The 24,597-nt window shown below is 46.6% G+C and overlaps 1 protein-coding gene across 2 annotated transcripts in view; it reads left to right on the forward strand.

Moving 5' to 3' along the window:
* The window catches only part of NOTCH2 (notch receptor 2), an 88,566-nt gene extending 66,309 nt beyond the window's left edge, over positions 1-22,257 (forward strand). The window contains exons 20-33 of one of the 2 annotated variants that reach the window (XM_075038402.1): positions 819-1,003; positions 1,837-1,969; positions 4,038-4,283; positions 6,240-6,352; positions 6,928-7,457; positions 8,248-8,595; positions 8,837-8,979; positions 9,836-10,046; positions 10,666-10,762; positions 11,252-11,420; positions 16,203-16,504; positions 16,856-17,003; positions 17,515-17,612; positions 18,524-22,257. In XM_075038402.1, coding sequence (XP_074894503.1) covers positions 819-1,003; positions 1,837-1,969; positions 4,038-4,283; positions 6,240-6,352; positions 6,928-7,457; positions 8,248-8,595; positions 8,837-8,979; positions 9,836-10,046; positions 10,666-10,762; positions 11,252-11,420; positions 16,203-16,504; positions 16,856-17,003; positions 17,515-17,612; positions 18,524-19,867 — 4,067 coding nt within the window. In that variant the 3' untranslated portion in view covers positions 19,868-22,257. Of the gene's footprint in view, positions 1-818; positions 1,004-1,836; positions 1,970-4,037; positions 4,284-6,239; positions 6,353-6,927; positions 7,458-8,247; positions 8,596-8,836; positions 8,980-9,835; positions 10,047-10,665; positions 10,763-11,251; positions 11,421-16,202; positions 16,505-16,612; positions 16,657-16,855; positions 17,004-17,514; positions 17,613-18,523 lie in introns of those variants that run through there. The other variant, XM_075038403.1, reaches the window with a different exon arrangement.
* Positions 22,258-24,597: the final 2,340 nt, after the last annotated feature.

Raw genomic sequence — 24,597 nt, forward strand, 5'->3', positions numbered from 1 at the left:
GTTGTATTTGGGAGTCAAGGCTTTCTTGATTCTCCTGACATAGGAAGCTAGCTTCTGCCATAAAAATATTAGAAAAGAAGAATTAAGTATTTTATGAAGTCTCAGAGTTTCAGTAATACTGTTTTACATGGACTTGCCTTTTTGGAAAATACATCAGCTATTTATGCCTTTCTGCTAAGTCCCAGGCAGGCCAGGTTTAAGACATATCCTTGTACAAGAAAGGCATCTTGTAACTCATGATATTTGTAAGTTTTTTTTACAGAGAATACTGGCTACTAAGTGAGCTATTTAGCTATATAAGTAATACCATGGCCCTCCAAAGTAGTAATTTCCTGCCTCAGATGATGTACACATAAAAGATTTGGTTTTTAAATTCATTTCTTCCTGGAAGGTGGCTTGTAGCCCAGGCTGATGGACACTGTCATGCCATTTTCAGTCCAGGAAATCCAAACAAGCAGATTCAGTGTCAAAGAAGAAGAGTGTCAAGCTCCCATAGCTTTTGCAGACATTCTAGGTACAAACATCAAACCTTTGTACTGCAACAGTAGTACTTCTGATGTGTATTTACCAGCCAGTGGTAAAATAATAGAGCAATACAAATACTTCATGCCAGTGTTTATGCTGATGATCCAAAGAGGACAGAGCAATGACTTCATTTGGAAGATAGTTGTGGTTCTGACCGACTGTAATTTAAAAAGTAACTCTTCAGTTTTTGAGTTCCAACTTTCCAATTCCTCGGGTCTAGCCATATTCATTCCTGGCTGCGCTACCAACACTGGCGGCAAGTGCATTTTACATGTCTACTTACTTTGTTTCAGGAGTCACAGTGGACCAGTTGTGCCAGCACTCTGGTCATTGCCTCAATGTTGGAAACACGCACCACTGTCAGTGCCAGGTGGGTTACACTGGCAGTTACTGCGAGGTGCAGCTGGATGAGTGTGACTCCAGCCCCTGCCAGAACGGTGCTACCTGCCGGGATCACTTGGGTGGATACCAGTGCGAGGTAATGCACAGTGGTTTAGTAGGAAGAGGTGTAAATATTTAAAGCATTGTAATGCAAAGGAATCAAAAGAAATCAGAAACACATGCAAGTGGTAGAATAGCTTCGAAGAAGGGATAAAAGCAACCTGCACCTGGTAAGAATTTTTAATTTTGCCGTGGCAGCAGCAGTGCTCCTGAGAGGCTTTTAAGACTGAATTAGAGGTGTAAGGAGGTGTGGTTGATGGGCATTTGAACTCCTTGCCTCTTTGGAGACAGAGTTCTTATCTTGAAGGATTTTTTGCCTGAGGCGTGGTTTATATTAAAATATACATAGAATGCGTTAAAGGAATATTGTATTCTCCCTATTGGATGGGCAAATTATGCCTTGGCTCTCAGGGTGGGAGATGCCATCCACTGCTTTCTGTTTCCTACAGCTGATGCAGAGAGCAGTGTAGACCATGAGATTATGGTATATCAGCCTCCCTGTGCTTTTCAGAATGGCGGAACACCTTGGAAGCTTGTGCCCAGAAGGAAAGGAGTTTTATGTAAAACTTAAGTCAAAACTACTAAGCCAGTCTCGGTGGTAAAGGGTGTCAGGATTTGGTCACTGTATTTTGCAGGAATAAAGTCACTCAAATTCAAACATGCAGTGTGCTGTTGAGTAGTCACATGGTCAAGTTGTGTGCTTAAGCTGGCTGGCTGCGCAGCCCTTGAAATCACTTGCAGTTGTATAGCTACAAAGGCAGTCATAATCTGTCCCATTGAGGGCTTGCTTTGTCTGCGTTAGCCTTTCTCAGATGTCTACTAATGTATCTGTTAGGAGAAGATTATTCACACTTATCTTTATACTGGCAGTGTGTGCCTGGATACCAGGGTGTCAACTGCGAATATGAAGTGGATGAGTGCCAGTTTCAGCCCTGCCAGAATGGAGGAACATGTATAGACCTCGTCAATCATTTCAAGTGCTCCTGTCCACCAGGAACCCGGGGTATGAAGCTCAACAATTAAGTGAATGTTACAAGAGTGAATTTTCCTTTCTGACTACTGGTTTCATGATGCAGAGTCTAAAGGGAATGCATTATTTTCTTTGAAGAATGTTCCCAAAGCGTGCTGAATCCCTTGAGATACATATTTTCTCTTTAAAAAAATAAATGCTGCTTTTTTTTTTCTTTTTTTCTTATTCCTTTTTTTTCTTTCAAAGGCATAGGTCGTGACAGTGTTCTTTGGGAATGTATGATCCGTCTTTGGCAATGGGGATGGACTAGATTACCGTTAAGGTCTCTCCCAATCCTGTCTGTTTTGATGTAGTAAATCCAAGGTTTCTTTTTGTCTAAGATGCTATGAAATATACAGAAAACTTGCTTAGTTCTTGCATAATTTCCAGTGTCCTTGTTTAAATTTTGGCCCTGCATTGTTCCTCTGTCCTGGAGTCTTTTGTGGAAAAGTTCAGTGTTTCTAGGCTAGCTTAAACTATTTAAGCAAATTTGAACTCTTTTATTGAAAGCTCTTTTTTAAAAAAAAAAATTCACACTTACATAATGGTAGTTTTCAGTAAGTATGATTCCACAGCCTATTTAATGTCATGTTTCTTGAAACCTAACCTTCCATTTCCCTGTTATATCTGACCTGATGGCCCTGATTTCTACCATTCAAAATACTCAGGTTTGCACGTTTTAACCCATCAGTGAATGCATTCTCACTTGACTTTTTTTTCTCAAGACAGTTAAAGATTTTGCATTTCTCTGAACTACTTTTTCTTTCTGAAGGGTGTCATCTCAACGTAGGCAAAATCTCCAGATGTGTGTCAGAACTAAATTCTTGGTTCATAAAGTAAATTTAAGTAAAATTATAAAATAATCTAATGTATTTGCCTCCTGCCCATGCATATTACCAGTTCATTCACTTTAGTGTGGCTGTCAGCACCTCTCCCCAGTCTGGATAAGTGTTTATTTCATTGTAAATCATTGCAGTAGCAGTTCTTCATGTATTGTTCTTAATTTGGTCCTTCAATTTAAAAAAGAAAAAAAAAAGTTGCTTCTCAGTCTCTACATCCAAGTGTGTATTTATGTACCAGTTTCTGCACTGCCAGAATTTCTGTGTTGTACTAAAGCACCCATCCTCCTTTGAGAGGTTCTGAATGTATTGCTTTTAATTTTTCAGTCTTTATTTGTTGAGATTAATTACTTTGTGGATGGTTTTTTTTGTAAATGAAAGGATTAGAAAAGATTCATATAATTACTTATAATATCAAGACTTAGCTTTTGTCCCTGGCCCAGTTTGAAATGAGTACTTTACTGATGCCAGTGTAAGCATCCTCCATGTTTAGGTTGAATGGCTTTACTTGCTCTGGATGAATCAACTGTATTAAGGGACAAAACTCCTTGCTCAACTTGCCCTCTCTGTCATCTTTTATTTGTTATACTGTGCAGTGAGGGCAGAACCAGTACCAGACATTGTCTCTTGAAAGGGAACCTTGTAGGCAGAGGGAGAAACTGCCATCCCTAGCTGGTGTTGAGAATTTACTGTAGGTCCCCAGAAGTCAAACTGCAGGAATGGCATGCTGGCCAGGAATCTGTGTCTTATCACAGTTGCTTTTCTGTTGGTTTGTTGTAGCTTATTTTAATGATTTCGCTACAGATGCACTTTGCCAAGTTTCAGGGTTACCGCCAAGTTAAATGAATGGTGGGAAGCTTGCAGCCTTGCAAGGGCAGCACAGGGCTCTCTGGCTATGTTCAGTCACAGGGCTAAATTGAGTGCATCTTTTTTGGTTTTGTGTTGGGTTTGTGTTTTTAATTATGCCCTTAATTTAAGTCAAGCATGAAAGCTGCTAAATACCAATATGACCTACCATTGAGAACAGCCTGGATCTAAAACACATGCTCCCTAGGTCTGATCTGAGGCTGTCTGTCTGCAGACAGTATGGATTGCATTAAGCTGGGATCTTTACCTGTTTATATCTGGGACTGTGTGTGACATGGTCTTAAAACTTGATGAGCAGTAGGAAATGAGGCCATGACACCGTATCCTCAAATTGTTGCTTTTTACTGTCTTGACAGGCCGTTTCTGTGAGGAGAATGTCGATGACTGTGTTTCAGACTCAGGAGTACCCCGCTGCTTTAATGGAGGGCAGTGCATTGACCAGATCGGGGGCTACAGCTGTATTTGTCTCCCAGGCTTTGCAGGCGAGCGATGCGAGGGAGATATCAATGAATGCCTCTCTAATCCTTGTAACCCTCGTGGAAGTCTGGACTGTGTTCAGCTGATAAATGATTATACATGTGTCTGTCGTAGTGCTTTTACTGGTGAGTAGTCATAAACATACTTCCAACTTCAGAGTAATATCTTGAAAAATGGTCATTCTTTCCCTTTCTGGCAGTCGTGTTATCTAGTCACTTCCCTTTACAATAGCTGATTGTTTCCCTACACCATGTCTTAGTTTGTAAACCAATCCTTCTTTTAAATCTTCTAAGAAATTTGGCTTCCAGAGCTGTCTCAGACAAAGGAATCTCTTGAGACACTTGGCTGCCAGGATTTTTCTTCTGTGGTACTTCTCCTTCATAATTTCATATTTCTAATACTGGAAGTGTAACTATTCACATGTCAGCTTCTCCATGGCTTTTCCTTTTACAAAGCAGCATATGAATTTTCTCTATAAATCACTGTCATGGTAGCCATAATTAGCTTTTGGCTTTCTTTTCTACTCCTTGCTCCCTTTCTTCCTTATATTGGTGATGTGGTCAGGATGGAATATTCTGTGCATAGACAGACTGTACATTCCTAGCTTAATGATGTGATCCTTTCACAATCCAAGTTTGAATCACAACTTTGCAAGAATTTCACACTGCGCAAACTTATGTCTCTCTCTAGATCTCTTCTTTGTTAGTATTTCTGCTATTCTGCTTTCTGCCTCCCACTGGGCATAAGTTTGGGCTGATAGTCTCCAGATGTGTCTTAACTTTCAGCTTACCAGTTTCCATGTCAGTTTAACTTCTTACATATTCAGTTTTCCTCCATTAAAACCTTTCACTTTCCCTGCTTGCCAGTGACCTTCCCTGCATGCTTTACCAGTAGTTTTTGCTCTTTTTTTTTTCTTAAAAGCTAAAGATGCTGTGATTTTTCACTAAATTTGTGATTGTCAGATGCAAAGAAATCACACAGACACACATTTGAAGAATTCATGTAGTAGCATTACCTAGACTGACAAAAGAAGTTCCTAAAAGAGCAACATATGAGGGAAGAAGTGGAGCTAGGCTAGCTAGTGGGACACTGGTGCAGGTCATCAGACAGGTTTATATTTAAGCCTGTCTGTTAAGCTTGCTTTTATGCCTCGTGTTGCTTCCAGCTCTCATGGAAGGGTTGCTGAAACTTGCGGTGTGGGGAGTGCAGAACTGCTGCACCCTAGGAGGAGCAGGGAGAGCTGCCGCGTCTCAGACATGAAATCTGTCTGGAAATGTTAGGCACAGAGGGGTGCATGCTTCTTCCTCTAGCTGTTCGTCTTCTGCACATTCCACATTGACCCTTCTGCCTGGGAGGGGAGGGGGTGGCTTTGCTGTGGTTCATGACTGATAGGATGCCAGGACTCTGTGGGGTATCCTGCCCTGTCTGCTCCTGTCTGCGAGCAGTCAGTCTTGGCTGCACATGTGTGGAGACTTCTATTAACGTTTTCCTAGGGGGTCCAAGTCATGCTTAGGTCATCCTCCTCTTTTTAAAGTCTGGTGTCAGAGTTTGACTCTGGGAGCTCCTGCAAATGCTAGTCAGTGCAGTAAGACCTCTGCCTAGCTGATCAGTCTGAGGACAGACTGCTTGCTTGTCCTGTTCACTCATATTGCATCTAGTCCTGAGGGTTGTTCATTCATGGTTAGAGTGTGATTTGCCTTTGGACTCATTGAGCATCTCCCAAAAAATAAAGAAGTCTTAGGAACCACCAAATTGATGTGGTACAGCACCTTCAGCCTCTGTGCCTGGATGACCTGGGGGTGACAGCAGCAAATTCTGTCTTTGGGCTGGGTCACACATATTCTTGATGAAGCAGACAAGGTGGGCTCTCTCCAAATACTCCTTGTGGATTCTAGGGTTGTGCCTTCCCCTACGGCGACTTAGAGAGCATGTGTTATTGGAAGACATGTGCCTTACCTGTTTTGAGGGGATGGTCTCACTGGAGTGTTTGGCTCATTGGCTATTCATTGGAGTGTTTTGCTTTGTGATGTGCACACCCACACATTTCTCTGCTCTCTTCTCCCCGTGTGTCTACATCTCAGGTCGTCACTGTGAGAGTGTAATAGATGTGTGTCCCCGGAAGCCTTGTCAGAACGGAGGTACCTGTGCTGTTGCCAGCAATATGCCAGATGGGTTCATCTGCCAGTGTCCTCCGGTAAGCACCGTATCCTGAAACTGAATTGCCTGCCTCAGCTGTAGAGTTCTCTAGCTACAGTTTCATCAGTTTCACTGGTCCACAGTAGGTAAAGGTAATCTTTTCTGTACTGCTTGCAAAGCTGTGTCGTTGGACATTCTTTACCCACATCTTCTAGTTTATCTTCTTAGCTGGGAAACCCAGGGCTTCCAGGTGCTCTAGGAGAATGATGCTGCCTGTCGTTACCCCAAAAAATTCTGCTCTTGAGGCAGGATAGCTGGCTTTTCTGTCTTAAACCTGGCATTAAATTTCAACAGTTTTTTTGCTATCCTGTGTTCTCTGTGCTTACTGCAAGATTCGCCTTGTTCGTGGCTCTTCTAAGTCCATTTCAAAATGTAATGCAGCCTTATAAGTTCCTAGTTTGCCCCTGAGGCTAGATCCAGAAAATCATGGCTCTTGCAGTGAGGCTAGAGGAATTATGGGGGACAAAGGGTTTGCACGTGACAGCCTGCCTCCAGCCTTTGGAGCGTTGAAGAATAGGTTTGTGAGCCTGATTATTTTGCCTTTTTTTTTTTTTTTTTTTTTCACGCCCATAGGGTTATTCTGGAGCAAAATGTGAGTTCAGCAGCCACAGTACTTGTGGACAAGTGAAATGCAAGAAGGGGGAGCAGTGCATCCAGACATCTTCTGGTCCACGGTGCTATTGCCCCAAGCTGTCTGTGGGAGAGGAATGCCAGACAAACACGGGTTGTGCCAGTGCCCCCTGCCAGAATGGTGGAAGCTGCCACCCTCATTCTCAGCCTCCTTACTATTATTGTCAGTGCCCTGTTCACACCCAAGGCAGCCAGTGTGAACAGCCCGTAACTTTCAGCCCAGAGCCCCAAGGATGTTTGGATTCCCAGTGTGCGGAAAAAGCAAAAGATGGCTATTGTGATGAAGACTGTAACACTCATGCCTGCCAGTGGGATGGAGGCGACTGCTCCCTGACAATGGAAGATCCTTGGGCCAACTGCTCCTCTTCACTGCGCTGCTGGATGCTTTTCAATGGACAGTGTGATGAGTTCTGCAACACACCCGAGTGCCTGTTTGACAACTTTGAATGTCAGCAAAATAGCAAAACATGCAAGTAAGGCTTGATTCTGAGAATGGTTTCTCTGTGTCACTAATACATCTCCTGCTAGCGCTTTCAGTAGTTGGTATGCTTCATGCCTGCTGCTCCCATCTCTTCCGTTGTTTCTGTTGCCGGTCCTTGCTCTTGCTGAGAGTTTGACATCAAGGAGTTTCTGCGGCTTTGTATACTTCTCATCTTATTTTTGGAAAGAAGTTCTGGACTTTGTATGCTATGAACTAAGTTGGTAGCCTGAGCAATGGTAATGTGTTAACCTGCTTGATGGATGTACACTGCTTTCTGTGGAAATGTAAATAGGAGGTATTTCACCTTGTACTAGATTTTAATAGCACTGCCTCCTATCCTGAATTTCACTCCATACCAGCAATACCTGTATTTTTATCCCAGCTGTATTTGCTACCTCTAAATGTGTTTTCTAGCTTGTTTGTCATGGCACTTCTTTCTCTTCAGTTATTTGTGATAAACGCTACAGCTTTGCTGTGATGATTCTCCCTTAGTGAGGCAGGAGGTGTTATAGGTTTGTCTTAGTAAACAGAATAAGCAGTTCTCTTCCACTGGTACCAGAATTGAACCAGGTGTTCTTGGGGTGTTCTGTGCTTCCTACTTCCACCCTGCCAGATTGCAAGCTTATCCTGGGGTTATATTTCTTCTCCTTATATCCTGAATATGAGTGTTATTTTACCTCAAATGATTGTGAAGAATGTAAGGCCTTGGCCCCTAGACTGCAGGTATACTGTACAGAATGTGTATGTCCTATATGCTGCCTGTAACCCTTTCACTGTTCTAGGTATGACAAGTATTGTGCAGATCACTATGCAGATGGCCGCTGTGACCAGGGCTGTAATAGTGAGGAGTGTGGCTGGGACGGTCTGGACTGTGCTGGTGACAAAGCCGAGAAGCTGGCAGAAGGGACCCTAATCATTGTGGTGTTGATGCCCCCTGACGAGCTACTGGGTGATGTTCGCAGCTTCTTGCGCACTTTGGGAACTCTCCTGCACACCAATCTGAGAATCAAGCTGGACTCTCAGGGAAACCCCATGGTATTCCCATACTATGGGGAGAAATCGGCAGCACGGAGTCGGCGATCACCTGTGGTCATTCGCAAGCACAGAGAACTAGAGCAAGAGGTCATTGGGTGAGTGGATGCCTTTGTGTTCCGCTGGCCTTGTAATGCTGGTAGCTCTTGCTTGTAGGTGTCTGGGGCATTCTGGACCTTCCAGGGCTGTAGTCTTTTTTATGAGGAAATGTAAAGCTATTGCAACTGCCAAGTTCAGTGCTGGGGTGGAAAGATTAACTGAAAAAGCTGCGTTTTAACCTAGTGCTTTGGCAAAAGTTTCTGTCGCTGACTTCTGTGCCCTCTTATTCTGTCTCTGCAGCACAAGGGTGTTCCTGGAGATTGACAACCGTCAGTGTGCAGAGGATTCGGAGCAGTGCTTTCAGAACACGGAAGCTGCTGCAGCTCTCTTAGCTGCTCAGGCCATCAAGGGCATGTTGCCCTATCCTTTCGTGTCTGTCCAAAGTAAGTAATTGCAAAGGGAAAATTGCTTGTGGAGAAAGGCAGTCAGAAAACTTGGACTTTCAAAATTCATGCTCAGATTATTGATCATCATCTTAATATGTCTCACTGGTCGGTATGGTTTCTGGGAGCTAACTTTTTCATCCCCAGTTATGGAAGTATGTATATGCAATATGCTTATTCTGCTCTGAGGGGACATCTGGTTAGTAAGGCAGGGCATTTAAGTTTGGAGCCTAGTCATTTTAATACCTGTCGAAACAGTAGTCTGTCATGTGCTGCAGCAGTGCACCACACACTGCAGTGATCTTGTCTGCACTAAAAACCATTCATGTGCTCTAAGCCATGGATTCAATGAAAAAAGTGCCATTAGAAAGCGTGGTGGGTATTTCTCAGCCTACCAGATGTTTTCTCCTCTGGCCATACGTAATCCCTTTCCCTTCTGCTCCCCTGTCCCTAAGTCTGAGGCTCGGCTGCAACCTTGTACTAGATTGGCAATACCACTATTCCTAGTTGGCTCATGCTCATATCTTTATGTAGATCAGCTCTCTCTACACTGATTCAGCGTGGCTGTCTTCAGCCAGCAGGACCCTTGAGGAAGGAGCAGGATCTTCAGTTCAGCAGTCGTATACTCTAAAAAATATTTTGAGAAACAAGATCAGGGGAAGCCAGAAAGACGGGATGTATTCTTACAACAATTGCAGCAGAGCCTAAACTTCCTCAAGCCTTTGCTTTAAATGCATCACAGTATAGAGACAATACAGTCTCTGTGGGGAAGACTGAGTGAGAAAAGAAAGTATGTAGATTTAAGATTGTTGTCTCTACTTTGTTAATCTCATTGTATTTTAACTGGAATTTTTAGGTGAACCCTTGTTACCACCGAAGACCCAGTTGCTTTACCTACTTGCCGTGGCAGCTTTGATCATCCTCTTAATCCTTCTCTTGGGTGTGATGATGGCAAAGCGTAAGCGCAAACATGGTTCACTGTGGCTCCCAGAGGGCTTTATTCTGCGCAGGGATCCTAGTAATCATAAGCGCAGAGAGCCAGTTGGGGAAGATGCTGTTGGACTCAAGTAAGTTTGCATTTAGGCCACTGACTGTGTTTATTAGCCTGTTAGAGGATTTTGAGAATGCGGTGTATAAATCTTTCACTAAAGGCACGTAAGTCTATAGAGAAAGCTGCCTGTTAAGCTAGAACTTTCTTAGGCTATTTCTCTAAATTTTAATACATCTGTTTTGGACAGAAGAACTTAACTGTAATCTATAAAATGCTAGTAAGGAATCTGATCTCCTGGTTATGTTTGGTTTTCTGACTCTGTTTAGTTCAGCAGTTGGGTACTGTTTGCATAATTTCCTCCTGGAATAGGTGAGACATTTTTAGGTTGATAGGTGGCAGCGAGCTTTTAATACATCTATCTCAATGCGTTAAAGACGTGACTCCGAAATAATGGAAAGTTTCAAAAGAAGAATCCCATTTATGCGGTTTTGGCTTTCCATTGAATTAACCGAGTTAGCAGTTCTAAATGCATTTAAAGCCACTGTTGGCTGCCTGAGATTTCTAATTTCTTGGTCCCTCTGTTTGCAAGCTACCAAACTTGCAAGCATTCCATCCTTGGTCTCCGCAGGCTAGTGTAAGTAGCAGTAGTAGCACCTGGTCAGCCTGAAAAGTGATGTGTTCTCCTTGTTTGTTAGAAATCTGTCGGTCCAGATACCAGAGGGTAACCTGGCAGATTCTGGACCAAGTGAACACTGGGCAGGTGATGGTGGACCTCAGCCAAAGAGAGCAAAGGTAAGGAGCTTCAAGAGTTGAATATTGCCTGAAACTGAAACTGCTAGTGAGGAAAACAGCTGCATTAACTTCCAGAGTATGCCCCTTGCTCAAAGCCTCCCTTTGCTTAGGGATTTGTAACTAATGATACCTGAGGAGCAAATCCCCGGGTTAACACTGCCACCACAAGCCAGAAGAGAAACCAGGTAACTTCTGTTCCAGTGTCCCCTCCCTATCCAGGCCCTGCTGCATCAAAAGGGAAGAGAAGGTTAATGGTAGTGTAATGTCTTGCAGTTCAGGCCTCATAACATATGGTGGGAGTGTGAAAGCTGAGAATGCCAAGCAGTGGTAAACGGACACCGTCATTAACTTAAAACAAATGAAAAAAACACCAAAAAACCCAATAAAAAACCACCAAACCCTAACAAAACTGAGAAAACCCCAAGAACTTCCAGTGTCTTTGGCCACTTGATGAGCATTTTGAAGCAACTGCTTGTTTCCTGTGTTCAGGCTGAGGATCAAGCCTTGCTCCCAGAAGGTGATGAGCAGATAGATCAGCGCCAGTGGACACAGCAGCACTTGGAGGCAGCAGACGTCTGTGGGAGCACGTCACTAGCCCTTACACCACCTCAAGCGGATCAAGAAGTGGATGTTCTGGATGTCAATGTCAGAGGGCCAGGTCAGTACTCTAAGTGTCCATGTGTTCTGCCAGCCAGCCACCGACCTCCCCTGTCTTCAATGACTGGGACTGCTAACGTTTAAAAATTATATGGAGCATACAGAAACACCAGCAGAAATTTTATGGTACTCAAGGAAAGCTCATGTGTGCTCCAGAAAAGAAAGCTGGAGAGATTGGATCATGGTCTGTAGCACATGGAATATCATGTAACCAGGAGAAGAAGAGTTCACTTAGCAAGCACCTGTAGGAACTACAGCTATAGGATCTCCTTTATAACAATGCATGACTAAAAGATATTGTCAGAATGCCATTGTGGCAGAAATTTGGAATACATAGTTGTGCTGGAAATAACACCCAGCTTCTCCGGCTGGATCACTGCAGAGATTTTTGCCAGACTTCACTAAGGACCAACTTAGCAGGGTTTATACCTTAGGTGTCTGTTATCTGGGGTGGAAGCAAGGATAGCCTGTTCCTGAATAAGGTGACTTTTGGCAGACGGTATACTCTGATTAGCAGTTTGTGAGACACCTGTGCTGGAACAGAGCCGCAAGCAAACTTGTTAATTATTTTTTTTTATTCACTGGTTTATATCCTCAGCTTAGGGTGATCAACTCATTTAATTCGTAACACAACTGTGAACTTTGAAGGAGACTTCCTTAACACTCACATGTGCACACAGGCTCGCTCTCTTTCAGTCTCAAATGACTAGATGCAGTAAGAATGCTGCTTTTTATAAGTGTAGCACTAAGGCTGCGTAACCTGGTAAGGGACTGGGTGGGTTATCTGGTAATAACTGATTCCTGTGTTCCGAGAGGAGAGAGTTGACCAAGAACTTTATCCTGGTCAGAAGAGCTGCAAGCATGGCTCTTGTTCATATGCAGAGAGGTGATTTTGATGATATTGCTGCAATTGCTTTTTATTGGATTTTGTGGGAATATTTCCATGCAATTTAATGATGACTGGACCCATTCTCTCTGTTCTCTTCTATTGTCTTTTCTGCTCATTGACCCGTTAGCTCTCCTAAATGCAAAGCACAGGGAAGGAGGGATTTCTGTGTAACGAGTGTGAGAACATAAACCATCAGTTTCTGCCAAATTCAAGCTTTTCTTTATTTCCCCTATTGAAGCTTCTAGTTGTGTGGCAGGGTAAAAGCTTTCCAAGTGCAGGCAATAACGTTCTTAAGACTTCAGACTGCTTATTTTCACGTTCACTCAAAGCTTTGTCCAACAATAGCAATGGAATAATACTGACCTGTGAGTTGCTTTCCTCCCATTCAGATGCAACTGGGAAGCTTGCAGCAAGCTGCTATAAGCTATTCCTGTCTGTGGCATCAGAAGCAAGCAGCCGAGTTATTGTCAGGGGAAGAAATCATTTTAAAAGTCTGAGAAGTGTTGGAGTAATGGGTTAGTAAGGAGGGGTAATATTCCTTGCAGTTAATGTAGCTATTCATCTGCCCTAGCCACCTTCCTCTTCCTTTGCAGGCAGAGGGAATAGGCACTTCTGAGAGGCAGTTCATCTCTGTCTCAAGCAGAAGCCTCCTGAAGACTAGATGGCTCACACTCCAGTAATGCTTCACTGCCCCTAATTACGAAGGGTGCTGAGGCTAACTGACTTGGGTGCAGGTGTCTGGACTGGAGCCATCTGAATCTGGGTGAGTTAGATCCTGGCCACAGGTGCAGGTGGCAGGTAGAACAGTAGAGATCTTTTCTAGAGAGAGGAGAGGCAAGTTGAAACGCTTCCATGTACCAAGGGGTTGTTCCGTCTCTTAATCCAGCACCTTCTGCAGTCTCTCGAGTTTAGGGGTATCCAAGAGGTCCAGCCTCCTATAGAATTATTGCCTAGAGACTTTGCCAGTGGGTTCTTTACATCCTAGCTTTCAGTATATTGTGCCTGTATGAGTCCTTCAGTTGTACCTGTCTAGTGAACTTCTGGCTTTACCATCTCGCTCTGAGTTTTACATTTACTCAGGGGCTGTCGTCTTGAAAGACAGCAAACAGAAGAGGTTTTATAAAATGCTGCCGTCACCTTTGTCTCCCTATACTGTTCTTTCTCTGTGTGCCCCAGAGTGGTGAGGACATTCTTTTCACTGGAGTTACTGTGAGTGTGTAACCAGGGTAATGCAATCATAGGCATAACTGGTAACACCACCTATAATTAAAACCGATGAACTGTCCCTATTATATGCCCCTCTTTTTCAGTTACTAAAACTTCAGTGGTTCAGACTGGAATTTTCCATGCTGTGTGTCTGCCTCCAGCTGGATCCTTTTGGGTTCTTTTCCAGCTATTTCAGAGAACAAGCTAGAAGGAGGCAAAAAGGCATTGTGTCCGCAGCTTTTTTTTCTAGTAGTCCATCAAGCACTTAATTGTGACGGTCTAGCTGGATGTGCTTTTTGCTAGCCTTATAAAACTACCCGTGTGTGGCCAATTTACAAAGCTCTGAAAAGAGCTGCACATACCTGAGAGACATTTTGGAGGGTGACAGCTAATTTTTCCAAGTGTTTAATGCATACTATTGCCGTGTCCCTGAAGAGCAGCTAGGCATGATCTGTCCAGGACGACTGCAGTGATTGAGCAAGTAAGACTTTTCCTGCGAGTGGTTTTCCCAGGGCTGTGGTGCTGGAGAAAAGGAAAACTCCTTTCTGTGCTCCGTCTCTCTGCTCTTTGTGTCAGGGCAGTACAGAGGAGACCACAGCCTGACTTGAATACTGAGAAGTATTCATTTGGGACAAGGAAGCAGAGCCAGCAGTGGGAGGGAGAAGCACAAAAGGAGGTATAGCCATGGACAACAGGCAAGAGGGTCTGTAGACGGGACTGGATCTTGGAACTGAACCCAGGCCCATACGTCAACACTTTGCTGCCGTCCAACAAATCCTGAGAAAGTAGCTCAGTGTAAACCTGTGTGTCCTGTGATTGTGAGCCACTAGGAGGAGCGTGCATGCTGCTGCTGCCGCCGCCAGCCTGCCTGGGGAGCAGACCTGGAGGCCACAGCCCTGATCTCTGCGGGTGCTCGACACTGTACGACAGATTTCTAGCAAGTTTTGGAATTGCCCTAAAATAGAGAGTCAGGAAAGCTAGGTGATCAGAAGTTGGGAAATGGGAGCAGAGCATTAGAGCTCGGTATATTATTTTCAGTAGGAGATCATCACCTTGTTTATCTGCATAGAATCCTAATTCTGCCATATGGCTTTCTGCAGGGCTTACACACTTCATTCAGTGCAGATAATGCACTGTAGATCGAGAGTTGTGCAGGCAGGGAAGCTGTTGTCTGTAGGGTCTGGGAAGGTTGACTGCTTGTCTGTGGAATAAATCAGACAGTTGCTGAAAGATTGTCTTGAATTTCTGCTAACAAGCCACACTGGAGAAGCAAAATTTGTGTTCACCTTTGCAGAGCTGCAGTGGGGTGCTTAGCACAGAGTGGTCCACTCCTGCTGCCATCTTAGTCCCTCTTACTTTCTAGGTGCCTATGATGTGTGTGAAGTAAAGTAGTAAAATCAGTAAGCAAGCGTTAGCATCTACAGTTGAAGTCCTTTGTTTTAGGTAGTGAATGTCTTGTAATGTTCAGAGTCTGCTGAAACTGAAGCACTTGGCATTTAGTGGGTAGCTAAAAATATGTGGAGATGTTCTAAATCTTGACTACACTGCATCAAGGAGGGTATTAGTAAGGGTGAAAAATCAACAGCATAAGCTAGTCTTCCTGGACCGCCCTCTCTGATCAGCAGAGAGGGAAGTTTGTCCAAGGGAGCTAAGTTGAATTAGAGGTTTGGAGAAGCCTTTCCCCTTCCAGTGACAATGCAAGGATCCTCGTTGGGTGAATGTGAATTTAGCCTTTGTGGATGTCCCATCAGTGTGAACCCATCACTGGAGACTTGTGGAGAGACATAAGCCCAGTATCTTCCAGAGCACTCAGACTGTGTGAGACTTCCAGCAATTTGTATCTGTGGGCAGTCCATGCTGTGATGGAGGGGTGCGTGGGGAACAAGGCATTGTGCATGTGTAGGATGCTACTGGTGCACCAGTGAATAATACTGGATTAGATCCTGTTCCATGGTCCCTTCCTATGTGGTGTACTTCTTTGAAAGTACGGAGTGTGCTTGATCAGTTTGTTTAGGGCTCTGGTCATGGACTTTACTAAAAGCAAGTTGAGGTTGGTTCAGGCACTCATCCTGGGGCATTTTTCAGCTTTCAGTGCTTGACTGTCACAACTTCAGGGTCCTTCTCATGAAGACCTTGGTGTGTAAAAGATATGAAGGCTTTTGTCTGCATTTCACTTCAGGTTAATATCTGCAAAATACCACCAACGGTCAGTGGCTAGTGGTCAAATAGTTTTTCTCTGTCAATTGTTTCTTTTCCCCAGTTATGTGATTCGAACATCCACATGAATAGTTATACTTAGTTATCTGAAGTCTTTGATTTTTATAGACCTTGCTTCTCTCGAGGAATTTAGCTAGCCTTTACATTTTGAGGAATTTTTCCACTTTAGCAGCAAGCTTTTTTTGTTTTATAATGATCTTACTTAATTGAGAAGTATCTAAGTTCTCTTGGGGTTGCAGCAGGTATTAAAGTCCTGCTTGGAAGGAAAACAACTTGCTAACTCTGTTGGGTTTAAGATAAGAGAACAGGGTCTCTGTTAAAGTGACTGGCAGGATTTAACCCAGGTCTGGGTTAAAGTGTCTGGAGGGATTGTCTGTAGCTGTAGGTGCTCAAGGGGAGAGAATTGTGAGAGGGTTTCCTTTCCTTTGCTTTAACCGCCAGGTTACTATGATATCATCTCTTCTGTTGCAGATGGATGTACTCCGCTTATGTTGGCATCTCTGCGTGTGGGCAGCTCTGATATCAGCGAGGATGATGAGGATGCAGAAGATTCCTCAGCGAATATAATAACAGATTTGATCTATCAAGGTGCCAACCTGCAGGCCCAAACAGACCGCACTGGGGAGATGGCACTGCATTTAGCAGCCCGTTACTCAAGAGCAGATGCTGCGAAACGTTTGTTGGATGCTGGTGCAGATGCTAATGCACGGGACAACATGGGACGGACTCCCCTGCATGCAGCTGTAGCTGCTGATGCCCAGGGTGTCTTCCAGGTACAGCAGTTGAAGAACCCCTTTTAGAGTAGCTGTGCTCTTTAATTATATGAGCCTGCCCAAGCTGCGCTCTGTCCACTCACAGCCTTACTCTCATACCTTCCACAGTGTGATGGCCAGGTGAAACTGTGTTTTACATCCAGTTTCCTCAGGTATTAATAGCTTGAAGAACTCAGCATGCGTGAATCATCTGGCATGTATTTATTTTGCCTCTGTCACCTATTATCTGGGTCCTTGCATTTCAGTGCTCAGGCTGCTTTTTCATTATAAAGTTTCTCTTCAGTTTCTGCCAAATCTTCAGTTTTGGTCTGTAGCAGTATTGAAGAAAATTTGTCTTCCCTTGTTGTCCAGATCCTGATACGAAACAGAGTGACAGACTTGGATGCTCGGATGAATGATGGAACAACCCCGTTGATTCTGGCTGCACGTCTGGCTGTGGAAGGAATGGTGGCCGAGCTAATTAATTGCCAGGCAGATGTGAACGCCGTAGATGACCACGGTAACGTGAACACAACATACTGGGCTAGGCAAATATTTGTCATGGTGCAAGCAAGGAGGGGTGGGCTTCTGCTCTCCCGGAGCATGGGCTGCTCGTAAATTCTGTAGCTAAATCAGACACTAGGCTCCCCTGCGGAAGTCCTCCCATCTGTAATAGACTGCAGGCTGCTGCATGGTGGCTTGGCTAGACAGTCCTGGAAGAGAAGCAGAAGAAATACGGGGTTGGATATGCTGGAATTTTCTGGACTGCAGACATGACTCTGTGGATAGGTTATTTAAAAAATAAAAGTAAAAAAATCCCAGAGCAAGTGCCAAAAGTCCCTCTGCATCTTGGTAACATAGGGGTATGCCACAGCATGGTGATTTCCGAAGTGTTAACATGACTTCAGGACATGTTCATATGCTGTGAGCTGCACTGCAGTTGCTTTCTTCCCTCAGTGTACTCTGTCCATCTTGGTGCTTTAGAAAATAGCTCCTGGGTTTGTTACTGAAGTTGTTGGGTTTCCCTGCAGGTAAATCCGCTCTTCACTGGGCTGCTGCTGTCAACAACGTGGAAGCAACACTAGTGCTGCTGAAAAATGGAGCCAACAGAGACATGCAGGATAACAAGGTACAGTTTGGGTGTGCTCAGCATGGCTGTGCTTCCTAACTCAAAGCATCTCTTTGCTGTTGATAGTGAACTAAGTTCAGATTTTCTAAACTGGGTGCTCAGTGCGGGTCTTCCAAACCCAGACTGTGACTGGAACTCTCCCCAAGTGCTGGATGTCTTGTAGGATTTCCGATATAGGAGAGCAGTTCTCTTCCTTGTTTGGCCAAGTCCTGGGCGTCAATGCTGTCCTGCTTTTCTGGCAGAAAAGGAATGCAGTACACAGTCAATGGTGTGTGAGAGCACCAGGGTGAAGTGCTGCTGGTGTCAAGCAGCTGGATTCTGGTCAGCAGAGACACAGATCTGGCAGCACAGCAGCAGTCACATCCTGTCACTTTTCCAAGGATGTCAGTGAAGGGTGGATATGGGGGAAAGGCCCCTCTGAGAGACAGTCTGCACTGTGCAGACTTCCTGTAGCTTCACTGTTAGTTTTTGCTGTGTCTTCGTCCTTGATTTCTTTCCTCTGCCTGGGGTTTATTTTTTGGATTATTATGTATTGCTCAGTGTATTTTAGAGCTATCAACAAGCTGCAGTTTTTTACTGGGCTGGTTTAGTCCTTTATACCTTTCTCCCATAGGGGACAATGGGAGAAAGGCACTAGGTGCTTTCACAGTACCTCCAAGGACCCATGGCAGAATAGCGCACTCCTGGTAGGATAGTTTAGCCTATGTGCTCCACTGCCATGTATGAAATCATCCCCTGTAATCTGCCTTTTTCAATGGGCACCTGTCAGGGTGGGTCGTTCTTGGAGACAATTAATGCAACACTGCATTAAACAGTGCTTCCAGGTGTTGCCACACCATTAAGGGAGTGTTAGCTGTAAGTAAGTCGCCCCACAGCAAAACCGGTAAAATACTTATTCTTTGCGTTTTCAGGAAGAGACACCGCTCTTCCTTGCTGCTCGGGAAGGCAGTTTCGAAGCAGCAAAAATCTTGCTGGACCATTTTGCCAATCGAGACATCACGGACCACATGGACCGCCTGCCCCGAGATGTGGCCCAGGACCGGATGCACCACGACATAGTGCAGCTTCTCAACGAGTACAATGTGGCGCACAGCCCCGCTGGGCACCCTGGTGCCATGCTGAACTCTGCTCTCTCCCCAGTCATCTGTGGCCCGAATAGGTCCTTCCTCAATCTGAAGCATGCTTCATTAAGCAAGAAGTCACGAAAACCGAATGCCAAAGGCATCATGCCCACGAACCTCACCAAAGATGCGAAGAGGAGAAGGAAGAAGTCCCTCAGTGAGAGCAAAGGGCAGTTTTCGGAGAGCTCAGTGACCCTGTCACCAGTTGATTCCCTAGAATCGCCCCATGCTTTTGCATCCGAGCCAACATCATCTCCTGTGATGCCGTCGCCGGGGGTGTTACACTCGTCGCCCAGCTCACTGCTGACTGCTCCGTCAGTGCAGGCCGCGCACACGATGTCCTTCTCCAACCTCCATGAGATGCAGCCCTTAGGGCGTGGATCCAGCACGGTGCTCCCGTCAGTCAGCCAGCTGCTTTCGCAGCACAGAACCACCCCTCCTAACAGTGGGCTTGGCAGGCTCCGGCCAGCCAATGTTTCCACCGAGTGGATGAACCGTATGGAGGTGAACGAGTCCCAGTACAATGAGATGTTTGGCATGGTGCCGCAGGTGATGCATTCACACCCCAGTGTTTCTCAGCAGAGCGGTTTGGTTCAAGCAGATACAAAGCACATGGGAGTGTCCAGGGAGTCTCTGCCCCCTATCATGACTTTCCAGCTGGTTCCCAAGGGCGGCATAAACCAGCAAGCACTGCCACAGCAGGCCCAGTCAAACTGCGCTCAGAACATGGCTGGTCCTCTTAGCTCCATGTACCAGCTACCGGATTTAGCTCAGCTGCCCAGCGCCTCGTTCTCCATGGCTGCCATCCCTCAGCAGGACGGGCAAGTGGCTCAGACGGTCCTCCCGGCCTACCACCAGTTCCAGAGCTCGATGGGGAAGTACCCCACGCCTCCCTCACAGCACAGCTGCTACTCCTCGGCCACAGAACGGACTCCTAGCCACAACCGGCACTTACAAGGGGAGCACCCGTACCTGACTCCATCGCCCGAATCTCCAGACCAGTGGTCAAGCTCCTCCCCGCACTCGGCCTCTGACTGGTCTGATGTGGCAACCAGTCCTAGTAACAACCAGCGCGGGCCGGCGGCCGCTCACATGACAGAGCAGCAGCGGAACAACATGCAGGTGTATGCCTGAAGGCTGGCCAAGGTGATGCCCGATTAAAGTGGACTCCAGAACTCATGAAGGTCTTCCAGGATGGAAATGAAGAACCATTTTAGTATCCAAGAGTCTTAATGAGCCCAGGCTGTTCTTTCCTTGGAGGGACTGTGATCGCTGTAGGCTTGTATGCTTTTATGCTAAACAGAGAACTGTAGAAGCTGGTGATGGAGACGACCAGCTGGGTCACTTCTAACCAACTCCCGTGCACCTTGGGTGTGATTGCTGTCTGCACTGGACTCCAGTCTGCTTTTAAATATGTTCCACCATTTCTCTGGGGAGACAGCTCTTCAGCTTAATGCCTCTCATGGTCGTTTCTCCAGAAATTTAGCCAAAACCAGCTTTGTATCCTTATTTTGTTACTCCTCCTGTTACCCACGTAACCTCTCTCTGAAGCACCTTCTACTAGTTCTCCTCGAGTTCAAGTTGCCTTGTCTTGACACAGCTCAGAGCTGCACCCACATTCCCAGACCCCTCCTTCCCTCGGCCTCTCTTGCTCAGCAAGCGAGCTGGACTTCCCAAAACACCTGCAGGTCAAGTGACACCTTCTGTCACGCAGCTTCACCCTTTACCTCTTCAAGAGTTTGTCTTACACAGACCCACTAACACCCCTTAGTGTTCTCACTGCCTGCCCCCCAGGTATTATGAGATTATATATACATATAGCCTTCTCTTAGGTTTTGGGTTTGTTATTTTTATTCCCCCTCCCAAAAACGCTGGTCTGACCTGGTCTTCCCCCTTTGGTGGCCTGTAGGCACATCTCTCCCGTGTTGTATGTCTTCCCTGAGACACGCCTGACCATTTTGACACACTACCCTCCCCGTGCCCCCGTCCTGTCAGGTGTGTCCGTGACCGCCTTAACGGGCTCCCATGCCGGAAGAGGTGCCCTACAACTGATACAGGCCTTTTGGGAAGCTCTTGGGATGAGCATGAGTGTTTCAAAACCTGGTAACGCAAGCTCCCAGCATTCTTGCACAGTACTCCCCTCCCCTCCATCCAAGGGTGGCTGTGTGTCCTGTCCTCCATATACCATATGCTGCCTCTTTATGGTATTATCAAAAGTGTCAAGGACGTTGTTACATGTTTGCAGTGTGCGTCCTTCTCCATCAGGAACAGCGTCCAGCCCTTTGAAAAGTGTCCCTTTTGCTCCAGCCCTGGGACAGGGCTGCCTTGTCTTCCCCTCCCAGCGAGGAGGCTGCAAGCACTGACTCCCGAGCAGGCTTCCAGCAGCAGCAGTGTGCCTGAAGCCAGGAGCTGGCCTTAAGCGGCAGACCAAATAGCTCAGAAACGGTTGCCTAATGCAGTTTGATTAACAGGTTTGGGGCTGTCCTCTGCTCTCAACTTCAGCCTGCACCGCGATTTCCCAGCTGAGGTGCCCCACGTGCTCTGTGGGACGGTAGTGCCATTTGTACTGCAGCTCCCCCGATATTTTTGGAGTTATGGAAGCCAGCTGTCGCTGACTTTAGACAAACAGCTGCTCTTTCTGCTTTGTCCGCAAGAGTAATGCTTCCCTGAAGGGCTCTGAACCAGTCAGCAGCCAAAGTGAACGTTTCTGGGGATGGTTTGCTCCTACCTCTTCGGGGGAACCCTACAGACACGTGTTCCAAAGAGATCAGGGCTGTTGGCTGCTGCCAAAGGACAGAGAAGGCCGCTCCCCTCTGAGCAGCGGCCACTCAGCATCCTACCATGTACAGTATTTTTTCTGATGTTTCTTTCCATTCTAATCAAGCATAAAAGCTTTTTCTTTTGATGCGACTCAATGGTACATGAAGGCAGAGCCTCAGGAGGAGCTGGTTCCCGGGGCTGTCGTTTCGGGCTGAAGTTTTTAATTCTGAAGTTACTGCTTTTTATGACGCACACAGCGTTCTCCAGCACGCTCGCTGCAGTGTGTCCTGTGAAGTTTAGCTGCAACTGACTGAGATCTCCAGGCAGGAGCCTGCAAGCTCCTGGAGGTCTGTCCAGGTACATGTTTCACTGCAAATAATGAAGTGTTGCTACATTGATGCTAAAGAAACAAAGGGCTTTTCCTCGTTAGCCCCAAATAACCAAGTGCCTTTTTATATATGTGGCTACCTTTTACAAGATGAGTGCTTTCTATGGAATGAAGCCAGTTTCGTGCCTGGCGTGTTAATACGATGGCCCTCTGCCTGCCTTTTTTTTTTTTTAACTACTTGTAAAGATAATATCTCCTTAAGGTGGTATTTTATCTCATAAGTTGTAGAGTAACCATTCACACAGCAGCATTTTCCTATATTAATAATGGAAAATATTTGCTTATTTTTACATTTTTTATAAAAGTCTTTTATGAAAATAGTTGCTGCAAAATGTATAAGCAATTTTTATCCCCAGAATAAAGAGTATGTGCCCAGTGTCTGTGTGCCGCTGTTTTCATTTGTCTTCCTGGCTATCGTGGCACAGCCACTGGATTATAAACGAATCATCGGTGTTCAATAGCTCTTTGGACCCCTGGCAAGGGAGGACTTGTTAGGACCTCCACAGTCCCTGTCAGGAGAGAGCTTCTGGGGATCAAGGGTGCTCTGTGCTGTGGCTCAGCGATGCTCCTGGAGGTCTGTCCAGGTCCGTGTTTCACTGCAAATAATGAAGTGTTGCTACCTCGGGCCTTTTTGAGATGCTTTGAATGAGAGCTCTCACTTTCCTGGGAGTCCGAGAGCCAGAGAAGGGCTGGGGCTCTGTGGCTTTTAGAAAGGTGAGCAAGTGTGGGTCAGGCGGTGATTAGTGGAGCCGTGGATTCACTTGCCCTTTCAGGTCCTGCTTGCTTCCCGGGGCTGTTCACTACTGTTCTTCCAGCTGGGAGGAAGACCCTAATCCGTGGAGCTGAGGCTGCCTCCCTGGCTTTGGCTTGGCAGCTGATGCATGAAGATGTGCAATTCTGCAGCCTCTGAAACAGGGAATCACAGCTCCTCCGTGCTGGTTTCAGACTTGAAAAGTTTGACTTGAACAATCGGAGAACAAACTGACAATGGCTCCCGTCCTGTATTTTGAGCAGGGAGGTGCCACTGAAGCCTTGGGCTCCACTAGTGCTCACCTGGCCGGTTTCCAGCTCTCACTGCAGACTTGGATGGAGCCAGTAGCTGAATTACGATATCTAGCAGGGATAAAGCTGCTGGGGGCATTTTAAGGGTTTAATATTCAAACAGCGCAGCTCCTTTATCTTCTAGTAGAGCCAGCTTGGCAAATAGAAACCTCCGGGAGGTTTTCATCCATGTTCTACCACAGGTTGCACTTCTGTGCCAAAGTTTAGCGAACTCTGCTGTGTCTCTGGCACAGCTGCATCAAGTTTGCTGGTGCTCAGGCTAAGACTTGAAACTGCCTTTCCTCAGGGATGGCACATGCCTCTTGCCATGCCCGGGATAACGAGGGGCTTGTGAAAACTTGTGTTGCATCCAAATAAGCCTAATTGAACCGGCCAGGCAGGGAGCTGGGGCATCCCTTATCTCACTGAGGAGTAATGGAGTAGCCTCAGGCTCCTTTGGGGAACATTTTCATGGTTTTTCATAAACAAGGGTGGAGTCCCATCTTTTGGGGGGTTGCTGTGTTTGAAGGGTTTCCCCATTAGTCAGAGTGGCTGATCTCCTCTGTGAGGTTGTTTCTTTCAGGAGAAACCATAGCAGGCGGCAGCTGTGTTTGGACACAAGACGGCTTATCCCTTTGATCCCGGAGGGTGCCTAGCAAGCTGGCTGAGCCTTCAGAGGTCTCGGGAAGCGGCAGCAGCTGTATCCCGGCTGTGTGGGCAGAGGAGGGTCTGGTCCTCCTCCCTCCCCAGGGCAAAAGCCAGACCTGCCTCTGCACGCTGGTGTGGGGCTGCTCTCTGTGGGTGTAGCAGCACTCACTGGCTGCGTGTTTTGGTAAATGCTGCCACAAAGGAGCTGTGGGAGATCCCTGGGGGACGTGGCTTGAGCCTGACAGCCAGAAGTAACAGCTTCAGCCAGCTACAAGCCCTCCATGTCTGGGGAAGCAGGAATAAGCTCTGGGGCTGGATCCTCTGCGGGTAGCTGCATCCTGGGTAGCTCCCAATGGTCTCCTCCAAGCGTTTTGGAGAGGGCTGGGGGAAGGAGAGCCTGGCATTGGCTGTAGCTGGCAGCGGCAGGGCGCTGGGCAGGAGCTGGCAGCTTTGCGGGAGGCTACGGGACAGGCGGTGGGCAGAGCTTTCAAAGCTGCTTTGGTATGTTAGGAGTCAGCGAAGCGATGCTCCAGAGCAGTGTGGTGGAAGCAGTAGGGTAGAGGAGCTTCAGCCCGGGGTGAGGAGCGAGGACCATGATGGAGGGCTCCGGCTGCTGGGCCCAGGGGCAGCCCACCTCTGCAGCTCGGTGCCAGCAGCAGCCTCCGCAGGGCCAGGTCTGCAGGTGTACCCCACATGGGGCAGGGGCAGCGGGGGGCTGCTGCTGCAGGGCCTGCCCCTTCCTCCTGGAGGGACTCAGACTTGACGAAGCCCTGCGTCACTGCTGGGCGCGGGGGCCGGGCACCCCCACCGCTATCTGATGGTGCCCGCCAGCCCCCGGCCGCAGGCTGTTCCCACATCCCCGAGTCCTGCATCCTGCTGACAAACATCCCCAGGCAGTTCAAACAAGGGCGGTGTGTGGGTGACGCATCACGGAACCGGGCTGGGTGTGGGACCCGGCTGGCTGCCATCCCTCGGCCGGGGATGCGGGCAACGCCGATGGGTGGTACCCACAGCCTGGCCGCTCGCC

Source organism: Buteo buteo, chromosome 10, assembly GCF_964188355.1.
Source record: "Buteo buteo chromosome 10, bButBut1.hap1.1, whole genome shotgun sequence".
Classification (NCBI taxonomy): Eukaryota; Metazoa; Chordata; class Aves; order Accipitriformes; family Accipitridae; genus Buteo; species Buteo buteo.